Source organism: Heteronotia binoei, chromosome 12 (assembly GCF_032191835.1).
Source record: "Heteronotia binoei isolate CCM8104 ecotype False Entrance Well chromosome 12, APGP_CSIRO_Hbin_v1, whole genome shotgun sequence".
Taxonomy (NCBI): Eukaryota; Metazoa; Chordata; class Lepidosauria; order Squamata; family Gekkonidae; genus Heteronotia; species Heteronotia binoei.
This window is the reverse complement of record NC_083234.1, coordinates 51236644-51249142: the sequence shown is the minus strand read 5'-3', so window position 1 is coordinate 51249142 and position 12499 is coordinate 51236644. Positions and strand designations below refer to the sequence as shown.

The window sequence follows — 12499 nt, the reverse complement described above, 5'->3', positions numbered from 1 at the left end:
TCTTCTCTCTCTGTGCCCCAGAATGGCTCTGAAGCTCAAATGATGCATACATGTGCAAGGCATACATGTAGAATTATCTTTCTTCCGGACACAGACTATGCTCACAAATCTATACATAAGGAGATTCGACAGGGGGCCTCTATATTTATCAAAAAGAGGTAAGTTTTAGCAGGCATGAAAACACATTTTTTCTAGAAAGGAAAGGCACACTCTCTGCATTTGTTAGTCCTCTCACCAATGGCTGGTTCTGGCTGATCTTCCCTTCTGGGGCATTTTTGCAGAGAGGGAAGGGGGTACAACCTCTCACAGTTCTCCAGCCAATGACTTAGTAGCAACATACCAAATGCTTGTTGATGCTCTATACTTTTTTAGTTAATGTATTCCAGGGCCCTCACATTCAAAACCTTCCACTAGGGTAGACATTTGCTAAAATTACCCTATTTCTCATGCACGTCCTATTATTAGTCCTTATACTGACTACCCAGTTCTGCCCCCTGAAACCTGTCCTTGGTCTAAGACACATTAACTTGAGTGGGTTACGGTTGGGAGAAAATTCAGGAGGCGTTTTTTTGATCCATGCTTTCCAGACTTTGGAACTTCCCAGTCACAAGATGCCTGCTCAGCCTCATAATTCCAGCGACTGGTGAAGACCATTCTTCTTAGGAAGATCTTTGGTGCAGGAGTTGCTTCAAACTCAGTCTGATTATCTGAGTGCTGATTTTTTTTTTAAATTTCAAAAAAAAAAACCCTCTGCTGTATTTTTAAAATTTTACTGGCTTTCATTGGTGGTGTGCTCCCCCCATTTTTGGTGCTTTTATATGGGGCCAGAGTTTTAGAATACTGCTGTTGATGTTGTGATTATTTTAATTTACATTCTAATACCCATAGTTTAGATATTTTAATTTTTGTCAGCTGACTTCAGTAGAAGGGTGGAGTATTTTCAAATGCACCTTAACCCCACCTGCTTGCTGACCTAGATCAGCCTGGGGCTGGGGCTGATGGGAATTGTAGGCAAAAAAAATCTGAAGAGCCAACGTTCCCTACCCTAAGCCAGCAGATCTCTTCTGGTGGCTCCAAAGATCTACCAGGTGCATTTGGCTACTCTAATAGTTTCCCTGCCCTTTGAAGTGTGGGTTTGTTCTTACATCCTGGGGCAGTTTGGAGAGCTCCTTCCTTCTTATTTCATAGAATATACAGATGTTTTGTCAGAAGGCATTGACCAAAAAAGCAGCAGCTGATCTATGGTGTTTTGAAATGGATTTTTGTTTTGTATTCTTTTGCAGAAGGTGCAGTATACATTTTCAGTAAGCAAAGTAAATGAATGCAATGAGTTTAATTATATGTACATGGTGGCTCAAATGATATATTGCTTGGCTAGGCCAATCTGATCAGAGCTTGGAAGCTAAGCAGGGTTGGCCCTGGCTGGTATTTGGATGGGAGATGTCCAGAGATTACCACAGTTGTGATGTGGAGGCAGGCCATGGCAACTCTTGCCCTGAAAACCCTACTGGGTTGCCATAAGTCACTTGAGGGCACTTCTCACCACAGTGTGAGTGTGTGTGGAAATCCAAAAACAAAAGCTATGTAATACCTTTCAATATTATTAAGGAGAGCCAAAATGATACAAAGTGTGCAAGCCCTCAAATATATATCACACATATGTTACAGTGCAAGTCACTGTAGCATAGGAAAAAGCAAGAAGTATGTAAAGGACAATATCCATGTCGAACAGAAGACGGGAAGGAACTGAGGAGCAATATTCCTCCCCCCCCCCCCAAAAAAAACCCCCCACAACCCGATCTCCGCCAGATGGATAATACTGATATGTGGAATAATTGTGATGAGGAAAAGGAGGCTGAGAGCAACGCGTATTCTGCACTTTACTGCAGCTCTCGCAGAGCAGCTTGAAAAAGCAGGAAACTAATAAGCTAAATTCGGGTTGGCAGACTTCCTGTAGGACGACTCTCCTGCTTAACACGCCTGGGAAAACCGACCGCGGGACAGGTCGACTCGTGCTGGGAAACGACACAGCTCGATTTCACCGCAAGGCTGGTGAGGGCAAGAGCCTCCCTGCGCCCTTCTGCAGGGGCTCGGCCGCGTGTAGAGCTCCAACATGCGCCAAACAGCTGCGCGCGCGTCCTTAAGGTAGCAAGGCCAGCACCACGGCCACGCAGCAAACACGCATACGGATTCAGTGCTTCCCGGTGGATCGTCAAGAAGCTCTCCGAAAGCTCATCCCTTGAATAAAACTTTGCTGGTCTTAAAGGTGCCACTGGACTCTGACTTTATTCTATTGGTTCAGAAAACGCAGCTACCCACCTGGATCTACCTTCGCGTTATACTGAGGCAAAGCCCGAGCAGACGCAGGATTTGCCAGCCAAACCGGTAGTGGGAAGTACATATAGCGCTTGAAGGGGGGGGGGGGGGGGCGGAGACAGTCCCTGTCTCATCCAACCCTATCCATGGAGCAGCATTTCTCTTTTTCCCACTTCCCTGTGTGGGCGGTTTTGCCCAAGGGTTGCTCGGCGTCGCCAGCCAGCCAGCACCGTTTTCTTATGCGGAGCGCCCAGCGCTGGCGAGATCCGCGCGCGGCTAGTTGCCCCACCGCGGCCTTTGCAACAGCTTCGTCTCAGACGAGCAAAAAACCCTCGCGAGCAGTAGAAGAAACTGTTCGAAGCCAAGCAGGATTCCGCCGCCGCTTCCTATTGGTCTGTTTGCGAGGGGCAGGAAAAAGGGCGACGAATGGGAAGAAAGGAAGCGCCCAGCAGCAACAGTAACCGTCGAGGCGACGCACAGCAGTGAGCCCGGGGAGGGTCTCTCCGGCTCCTCCGACTATGGTCTCGCGGATCTTAAGCAGCATCGTGGTGTGAGTTTGGCTGGAGAGGGAGCCTCAGGGTGACTGCAAAGTCCCCCCGCAGGCAGCTGGGGAGAGGATGGCCGGGGGTGGCAGCGCCGCTGCTGAGATCTGTGCCCTGGGTGGCACAGGGCCGCGGAGGGAGCGGATTTGTTCGGAGTCCTCGCCTGAATTGCCCAGAAACTGCTCTACAAAGCCGGGGCTAGAAACTTAGTTGTACTTTTCTTCACGACCAGCCTTCAGGGAGGCCACGAACTCCGAGCTGGTACTAAAGGTGCCACTGAATGCAAACAGTGCCGATCTAGGGAGTTATTGTTCAGCTTGGCTCTCCGCTCGAGGCAGCAGCCCCGATGGCCCTTTTTGCTATAGCGAAGTTCATGGGGGTGCTTCGGCATCCTTCCGTGGTTCCTTCTACGCGTGGACAAGCCCGGCTGCGCGTTGCGGCTGTTAACTCGGAGCCTTGCTTGATCGAAGAACTACTGCACAGACCGACTCGGTGCTTTCACCAGCGGGCTGGCCTTGAACTTGAGCTCCCGCTTTAAAGGAACCCCTGTCTTCCCCCCCCTCCCCCTTTCGTTGCCGCCGCCGCCGCCCTTCTCCGCCTCTCTCCCGCGGTGCCATGATGTGGGTGCAGCCTTGCTGCTGCTGGCGACTTCTGAAAGACGCCCCAGAAAGATCCCGGCTCCTTTAAGTCCTCCAAAGAGGCGGAAAGAGCTCTGGGCAGCTTCGATGTTATCCACGTGAAAATACTTCCGCAGCTCTGGGGCCTCCAACTTCGGTGTCAGTTGCCAGGTCACTGTTTTCCCCAGCCTTGACTTCCAAGACACTGCGTTGCCTGACTTCCTTGGGTGGCTCATCTAAGTGGCAAAACTCAAGCCCCCGTTTTATGGGTTACTTTTGCTGTTACTCTCCTGCTTTTTATTGCCAACTAGTGAAGGGTGTTTAATCCAGCAGTTACTTCCATAGTCATGCTGCTCTGCTTTTGGGGCTGTCATGATGAAGAGCCCTCCCCCCCCCCGCAGTAGAACTTTGTGTGGGTGCTGACCTCAGAGTGACCAGTCTTGCAGAGTGACCTCTCTCATTGTACTGCCGACCTCAAGGGAGTGGCAGCCTTGCCCCAAAGGAGAGGTATAAGCCCTGGGCTTGAACGATTAGCAAGCCTGAACTTGTATTCTTCTGGTTCAGTCTAGTCTTGCCCTAAATTCTCAGCAGGGATTAAAATCAGTTAATTCCTGGTATCATCTTAAATATGAAGACACCCTAATGCACCCTGCCTGATGTCTGTCTTGCTTTGCACTGAAAACAGTTCTTTCAGAAAAGGATGCTGTTAATTAACTCCATGCTTAGGAGGAGACAAATGGAGCGTAACAACTAAGAAGCTCACTTTTACACATCTGTCTCCTATTTAGACATATTTATTGCTTTGGGGTTCCCCCCTAATTATGGTGACCCTATGAACTTAGCTTGTTACTGCTGTTTGGCCTTTGCATATGTCAGAACATCTTAAATTGTATGCTGATTTGCAGCCTGTCTCTGTAGATGAACTGTTAACCTCCATTCCATTGTGTCAGACGAAGTGTGCATACACATGAAAGCTCACCTTGAATAAAACTTTGGTGGTCTTAAAGGTGCCACTGGACTCAAAATTAGTTCTTTCCGCTGTGACTCAAATGACTTATCTAATTCTAGAGCTATTTGGTACCTTCTGGAATGAGCATCCTGTTCATGCATTTTCAGATAATATGGATTATGTTGGCTAGCTCTAGCCCCTAAATATCATCCCCAAAGACCTATGCCTAGAGCAGGGGTCAGCCAAACTGTGGCTTGGGAGCCTCATGTGCTCTTTCACACATATTGTGTGACTCTCAAAGCCCCCACCAGCCCATTGGCCAAATTGGAGATGGCATTTGTCTCTTTAAATCATTTCTCCAAGCCAAATCAACAGGTGACTCAGAGAATGCATTTTAAGTTGCTTTCTTCCCACCTCTTCCTCCCTTATCTATATTCCTTCCTTCGGCTTTTAAACATCTGACATTCATGTCTTGTGGCTCTCAAACATCTGACATTCATTCTATATGGCTCTTACATTAAGCAAGTTTGGCCATGCCTGCTCTAGAGTAAGTGGGGGCAGTACTTGGCAGGATCTGCATTTCTCTCCCTATAAAGGAGGGTGAAGCAGGACTTCTTCTGGTGCAATTGCCTGTTGGCTGTGAGTGCTGAGGCTGTTTGGATATGAGTGATTTTATATTTCTTTACTATATTTTAAATTCCCCCCTTCTTCCAAGGAGCTCAGGCTGCTGTATGCCAGTCTCATTCCATTTCACCATCACAACAACCCCAGAAGGCTTGAGTGCGGGTGACTGACCCACAGTCCCCCAGCAAGCTTTGTGGCAGAGTGAGGATTTGAATCCAACACTTTTAACCCCTGCCCCAAGCTGCTTGGCTCCCCCTTTAGGAGGCAGAAGGTAGTGATCCCCTGGGCCACACTCTTGATCACATGGCAGCATGGCTTCCAAGCCTGCACAGCTGGTCTTGTCACCAGTTGTGCAACAAGCAGGCATTTGTGTGGGAAGGGGAAGGCCTCAGAAAGATCAGCTTATCCTTGGGAGTAGATTCTTGTGTCTGGCCCTGTGTTGGTGCTGCCTGGTCGGCTGGGTCCGGCACCTCTTCCCAGGACAGCAGGGAGGACAGGGAGCCTGTCAAATTGGGCTTGGCTATGGCTTCTCCTCCTGCTGCAGGGCAAAAGGAAGCACCCCCCTCTGGGGCCACTATGATATTGGAAGCAGCTAAGGCCAAACTGCTACGCTGGAGCCAACGAGGCTGCCTCTGGCTGCTGGCAGGATTGTACAGATGGTGGCCAGCCTGCCTGACCCCTCCTTTCCGTTACAGGCTGCTCTTTGGGATGCTGTATCCTGCCTATGCCTCCTACAAGGCTGTGAAAACAAAGAACATCCGGGAATATGTAAGTTGGGGCTGAGAACAATGGAGGAAACTCTTGCTACAAATAGTTGTGGGAAGATAACCCATGGAGCCCGGGGGGGGGGGGGGGGGCGGCGGCGGCGCAGTTTGTAAGCCCAGAGAGGATTGCAGTCTCTGAGCAAAGGTTTTTTGTATAATAGCGAGAGCTGGTTTCAAAGCAGTTTGGGTTTTTTGTGGTTGTGTATTTTAACTTGTCTTTTTAAAAACAATTATCATTGTGCTTTACTTTCGTAATTTAAGAAAGGCCTTATACATTGTATATGTTTTTAATGGCTTGCTTTGTTTTTATGTTGGTAACTTATAATCCTGTGGTGGTGTTTTACTTGTAAGCCACCCTGGAGAGTCTGCAAATAAACTCCTCCAATATACAAATTCTTTAGAGATAGTACAGCTAAGTGGGAAAGTAACATCCTTCAGCTGAAGCAAAATACTGGATGGCTGAGGCCAGGTTCTGCTCTGGCAGTGCCTTCTCTCCCTCATCCTGTTGCTGTTTATGGGGAGGGAGGGGAAAGTCAGTGCCTTCTAAGCCTTCCCTCTCATGTTCTTACAGGTGCGCTGGATGATGTATTGGATTGTGTTTGCCCTCTTCATGGCTACAGAAACGGTTGCAGATACCTTCATTTCCTGGTGAGTTGTTGTTTCTTTCATTCTCCGGTTCTGCAAGTCATGCTTAGTATTAGATTCTGATTTTTGCCTCCATAGGCTGAAAGATCCAGGATTCTGGTTGGGGATGTTCCTTGTAGCTTTTGGGAACTGATTTAACCATCCCAAGCTGCTGGCTGAGAGAGTGGAGAGGGGAGGGCCTTTGCACTGTGTTCTACCTGGCTTTAGTGACCTCTTTTGCAATATTGTTGCCTATTAAAATGGCTGCTGTTAATCACATGGATTTAGGCCATCTCTGGTGCTCCTTGGCGGGCGTGGCTGTAGCTAAAATGTGAAATGCTTGCTAACATCACTGTCATTGAACTGTGCTTTTAACAATCAATTTCTGTATAATAACCCTTAGTCATTCCTTTAATGTAAGTTCCAGGGGGGGAATTTATATCTCTTGTCAGCATTGCCATTTTCACACCCCTGATGGCAAGTATTGATTAGAGGCTTGTAGCTTGATTTCAAAATTTCACTGTAGTTTTTTTAGAACTATCTCTTTGTGTTCCCCTAATATCAAAAATACTTGGCTGCCACTTAACTGACCACTCAAATACTATGATTATGTTGGCAGCAAAGTTTGAGCAGCTGTAAAGTTTACTAACAAGTCCCAAATGTGATGTGGCTTCCACTAAATGAGATGCACTGAATTTATGTGTGTCAAGTTAGAGAGCCTCCCTTCATCTCAATTTACTTGCCTGTTGCCAGGAACTGCAGAGTTGGGGCTTTTTGCCAACTGATGTGATTTTGGTTTTGGAGGAGTGTGTATATATTCTGAAATATGGATCCATGGGTGACAATTTTGTGTGGGCTGAGGTGCAAGTTGGGTCACTGTATGTGACTCACTTGTTCTGGGACTGGTGTGGGTCGATGAGTGATCTGGGTCAGCAGTGAAGCATCTGATGGCTGATCCACCCTTCATTTGCTACTGTGTGGGTCAATCTCTGTCATATGCAAAGTAATAAATGCTCTCCAGTCACCCCGGAGACCAGAAGTTTCTCCTGCTGAAGAGTGAATTAGTTTTTTAAAAGTATATTGCCACACTTAAATTTACTACACAAATTGACATACTGCTACATGGCTGTCATCAAAAATGAGTTAACTTTAATGTTGTAATGCGCAAGGCAGGTTACAAGTAGCTGAAGCACAACACATTTCAAATCAGTGCCTGTGTTAACTGGAAAGGAATGCTCTTTTGCTCCAACCTACCTATGCCCTTTTAAAGCAGGCACATGAGTGCAGCAAGACACGCCCTAGAGTTTTAAGATGATGCTCTAGAGTCTAGAGACTGTGGGTTGCTTGGGAAGCTCCACCAAACTGGGAAGTGAGTTGCTGGGATGTGTGGCAGATGCTGAGCATTCTCAAGTCCTCTTGTAGTCAGGCTGACCTCAGTGTTGTGTCACCTGTTGCCCAGGTTTCCCTTCTACTACGAGATCAAGATGGCCTTTGTAGTGTGGCTCCTGTCTCCTTACACGAGAGGGGCAAGCCTGCTGTACCGCAAGTTTATCCATCCTACGTTGTCTAACAAGGAGAAGGTAAATACTGTCTACCACTACTTGTACTAGAAGAGGCCAGGCTGTCATGTGGGTAAAGAGGATGCCGAACCTGGCATCCATTGAGTTTCTTGCTCTGTTATGATGTTTGTTTTGGATTCAAGAGTGGTCTTCATCTGCTGCCCTGGAAGCTATTGCTGTTGGCTCTTCAGAAGTGTAAAATCTTGTGTGAAAACAGGCACACTCAGGGAAATATGCACAGCTGTTCATGCCTGTATCATGTGGGCAGAATGTGGCCTTCTAGGAGCACTGCTCTCGAGGATACAGAAGGGCCAGCGAGTGAGCCTTCCTTCAGTGACTGCTGGCGGCTCTGATACAAACTCTTAAGGGTGGTGCTGGGCATTATGTGGATTTAGTTAGCCAGCGAGCAAAATGGCTTTCCACTGCTAGTTTCCATTAAGGTTAATTTAAACGTAGACTACCTTTGTTTGATCTCCACCCCCACCCCTTGTTTTGCAGGAAATAGATCAGTTCATTGTTAAAGCCAAAGAGCGTGGCTACGAGACCCTTGTGAGCCTTGGGAAGAGAAGCCTTAATGTAGCAGCCACAGCTGCTGTCCAAGCTGCTACGAAGGTAATGCTGTTTCTTCTGGACTCTTTGGAATGAAATGAATGTGAGGTCCTGCCATATCTGGTGGTGGGATGTCCTCCTTGCTGCCTGCCCACACTCTTCATTTCCTTGGAATTAGGGGCTTGCTGAACCTCAGAATGGAGCTTTCAGGGGCTGCTTTCAGCTTGTTCCTTCTCCCAGCCACAGATACCACTGTGGCTGCAAACGTGTCCCACCTCTTCTTCTTTGGCTTGGTTTCCTGCCCCCTTTTATTACTTCCTAACAATTACTTGAGAACCATTGTTGGCAGCTAGTCAGAATCTGCAGAGCCTGTTGCCTTCCTACTGCCCTGTGCTTGAACTTCTGGTCTTCTTTCCTGCCATCCAAAAGGTTTCTGGGACACCGCAATGAATCTTTCAGTCCTCCTTCAAATGAGCATAAACACTGACTTGCATCCTGCCCAGAATTCCCTTGCATGCAAAGAGGGAGCATGTTTTTTTTTTTAAATATCCCGCACCTGTAGCAGGCCAAAACGACCCCTGAAGTGCTGCTATGGGGACAAGGAACCCCCCAAGAATCAGTTGATGGGAGGGGAGGGGGAATCTGAGGTCTCCTTTGGGAGTGGCAATCAGCAAAAAAATTGGAAGTGTGGGCATTTTAAATTAAGTCATCATAGTGAAATGCATTAGTGGTAAGTGGCAGTTTCTCCTTGGTGGAATAAATTTTTCTAGTAAGTTCCACTGTGGATTCTTCCTGCACCCTTTTTGCCTCTGGAAAGCTGGCTTGAAGACGGCACCTTCTCCATGTGGATCTCTTTCCTTCCTTTCAGAGTCAGGGCGCCCTGGCTGGCCGACTGCGGAGCTTCAGCATGCAGGATCTGACTTCCATTCCGGACACAAGCCCAGTTCACTTTTCAGATCCCCTTTACCCAGAGGAGCAGCAGCGGCCAAGATGTAAGAGCCTGGCCAGTCTGTGTGGTTTTCTTTGCCCCTGAAAGCTCTGAATGTCAGGGGAATGAAGGCAGGAGGACCTGAATGGCTTGGCATGGGAATGCAAATTGGAAAAGAAACCTTGAAAGAGCAGCTAACAAGATAAACCCCCTTAAAACAGAAACCCAGGGATTGTAATAAGCGTCCTTCTGTTTCCTGAGAAGCACAGTTCAGCAATCCTTGCTTTGATTTCATCTGTTTTTCTGCCACAGTGTTGGAGACAGACTAATGTAATACACAAAGTAGAATAAGGGGACAGGAAGGGGAGAAGAAAAGGCGGAAATGCTTCTTTTCACTCCTTAGATCAGCTGTCAGGTGATGACCAGCTGAAATGGGAGGGGAGGAGCCCCATAGCAGCTGATTATAGGCAAGCCAAGGGTGGGGCTTTGTTGCTCCCTTTGCTGTCTGGAGAGCCTAACCAGATGACCTTGGACAAGCACAACATGTGCTATGCTGGCAAACTGGTTTCCCAAACAGATCTGCGGGGTATGTGTGTGTGTGCACTTAACCTTCTTCTGTGCCTGCCAGCTCTTCCCTACAAGTACCCCCACATTCCAGCCTGTTAGCTCTACATGGCTGGGTTTGGTCTCAAACGTTGCTGGGGGTGGGGGAGAGAAACAGTGATGTAACTAGATAGGAGGGACATGCTGGGGAGAAACAGCAAGCATGGGGAAAGGTTTAAATCCACTTGTCCTCTGGAAGTGTGCTTCCCTTACCTTCCCTGGGGAAAACTTAGGATTGACAGCCCCGTGTTTGATTTGCAGTCTAAAGTTCTGTCCTTGATGTGAGACTAAAATGCCCCCTGACCTCCTTGGAGGGTGGATATCAATTATGCTGGGTTGGAAATGATGCTTGCAAGACCCAGCAAGAGCTGCTTTCCTTACGGGTGCCTTTTTACCTTCTGGGGATTTTTCAAAGGACAAACCTGGATGTCTTGCAAAGGCAAATAATGGCTGCTGTACATTGATGGCCTGAAGAACCTTGTGCTGGATCTGAAATTGACTAGACATCGATGGCCCTTCAGTGCCGAGCATAAGGAACTGAGTTATTCTAGACAGGGCCTTGGGGAATTAATCTCTGCATTTGTTCTGATCAAAGCTCTTTGCTTTTGTTGTTCTTCTGGAGAGCTGGTTTGGTGTAGTGGTTAAGTGTGCGGACTCTTATCTAGGAGAACCGGGTTTGATTCCCCACTCCTCCACTTGCATCTACTAGCATGGCCTTGGGTCAGCCATAGCTCTGGCAGAAGTTGTCCTTGAAAGGGCAGCTGCTGTGAGAGCCCTCTCCAGCCCCACCCACCTCACAGGGTGACTGTTGTGGGGGAGGAAGGTAAAGGAGATTGTGAGCCGCTCTGAGACTCTTCGGAGTGGAGGGCGGGATATAAATCCAATATCTTCTTCTTCTTCTTCTAACAGTGGCGACTCGTACTGTATCACACAGAACTACTACCCGACAACTGGAGTACGAAAGCAATGAGGAAGACTGTTGGTCAGATTCTCAGCTCTCCCCGGGGTCCAAAGCCCACAACAAGGATCCATTGATTTCCAGGCCACTGTCTAGGACTCAGAGCCTTCGGCTGGTTAAGAAAAAGCCTTCAGCCAAGGAGGTAAAGCATCCATTGGTTGTGCAAGGCTCTTGCTGTGTATGCACAATTCAGGTGGGGGCCCATAATCTGAAGTTGTATTCCCTAGTGCTGATTGGGGGTAGGGGTGTCATCATCTTCCATGACTTGGAACTTTGGCTCTCTGTTTGAGACTCAGGTGTTTAAGGAGAAGTGACAGCCCCTTTATCTCTCCCCCTTTTTATTGCAGGGTTCAACTCGACTGGTGCGAAGCCGCCTAAGAAAGAAGGTGGTGGAGCAGGACAGCTAGGCCACTTCTGCTTCAGAGAATCACTTGGGCAAACCAATTGGCACATGGCATGGGGGGTGATTCTAATGGTGCTTCACAGCATGTTTTGCTGACCCTGTTCAAGGAGCTGTGAGTAGTTTTTTTCCACCTCAGACGGGCATGGTCAGTGTGGCCCCAATTGAGCCACTTCTCAGTGCCAGTAGTTGTGATTGGGTTCAGTGGGGCTGGGAAATAAGCCTCTTGCTTGGGGGGATTCCAACAGCTGAGGAGGAACCTGATTTGCTGGTCCTTGTTGGCAGTTGAGCTGGCAGCAACCTCTGGTGCCTCTCTGGCCTTGGCAGGCTTAGCTCTTGTGCCTGCCCCCACCATGATGCCTTGACTTGGAATGGTGGCTGCGGTTTTCACTCAGTGGCTCTTGAACTGCATCTGAGTATCTTGCTCAATTTGGCTGCCTATATTAGGAAGTCTGCCCCCTGCCATCATGTGCCTCAGCATGCAGAAACTGAGGCACCCTTTCCCCCCAAAGACATGTGCAATGCCTGCCAGCATTTTACTGAATGTTGAGCAGATATTTCTGCAGCTTATTTACCAGCATCTCAGAGTCTGTTCGGTTACCCTTCTGCTTAGGTTTGCAAGAAAAAGAAACAGCCGCAAACTTGCACCTAAATATTCCTCACCCCCTTTTGTGGGTCTCTGTCTCCAAAGAGTCAAACTTGATTTAACTACTGTGACTTGAGTGTCTTTGTATTTTGAGTATGTTTTGAATTTATATTGATTAAACATGTGTTCTTAAATCTAAGCTAGATTTCATTCTGTTTGTTTCAGAGGTTGTGTGAGATAGATATTGAGGCTGGTTAAAGAGAAACTGTGTAAGAAAAAAAAAGGAGGGGGGAAACGAGCAAGTTCTCCCTTCCCTTCTGCATTCCAGCCCACAGATCGACCTTAAAGCTAATTGGAAGAGACAGCACTGATGAAACTGGTCAGGCAGAGAACTTGCTGGTCTTCTTCCTACCTGACTGTTTGTAACTTGTGCTTGCATTGCTGGCTCATGTGCATGAATGTGAGCTGGTGCTCCAGTGC

General features: G+C 47.9%; 1 protein-coding gene across 1 annotated transcript; it reads left to right on the top strand.

Annotated features, from left to right (window-relative positions):
* The first annotated feature begins 5299 nt into the window (after nucleotides 1-5299).
* Nucleotides 5300-12218, top strand: REEP4 (receptor accessory protein 4). Its single transcript, XM_060250701.1, has 7 exons — nucleotides 5300-5816; nucleotides 6384-6460; nucleotides 7896-8016; nucleotides 8494-8607; nucleotides 9413-9536; nucleotides 10985-11175; nucleotides 11381-12218. Exons 1-7 carry the CDS (start codon nucleotides 5352-5354, stop codon nucleotides 11438-11440), a joined length of 1152 nt encoding a protein of 383 aa, XP_060106684.1. The 5' UTR covers nucleotides 5300-5351; the 3' UTR covers nucleotides 11441-12218.
* Nucleotides 12219-12499: the final 281 nt, after the last annotated feature.

What these genes read in the sequence shown, in the direction of transcription:
- REEP4 (XM_060250701.1), top strand. Translation starts at nt 5,352, where the DNA reads ATGGCAGCATGGCTTCCAAGCCTGCACAGCTGGTCTTGTCACCAGTTG. An exon ending in CAAAGAACATCCGGGAATAT is followed by an intron (nt 5,817 to 6,383) that starts GTAAGTTGGGGC and finishes ATGTTCTTACAG; the next exon opens with GTGCGCTGGATGATGTATTG. An exon ending in AAAAGCCTTCAGCCAAGGAG is followed by an intron (nt 11,176 to 11,380) that starts GTAAAGCATCCA and finishes TTTTTATTGCAG; the next exon opens with GGTTCAACTCGACTGGTGCG.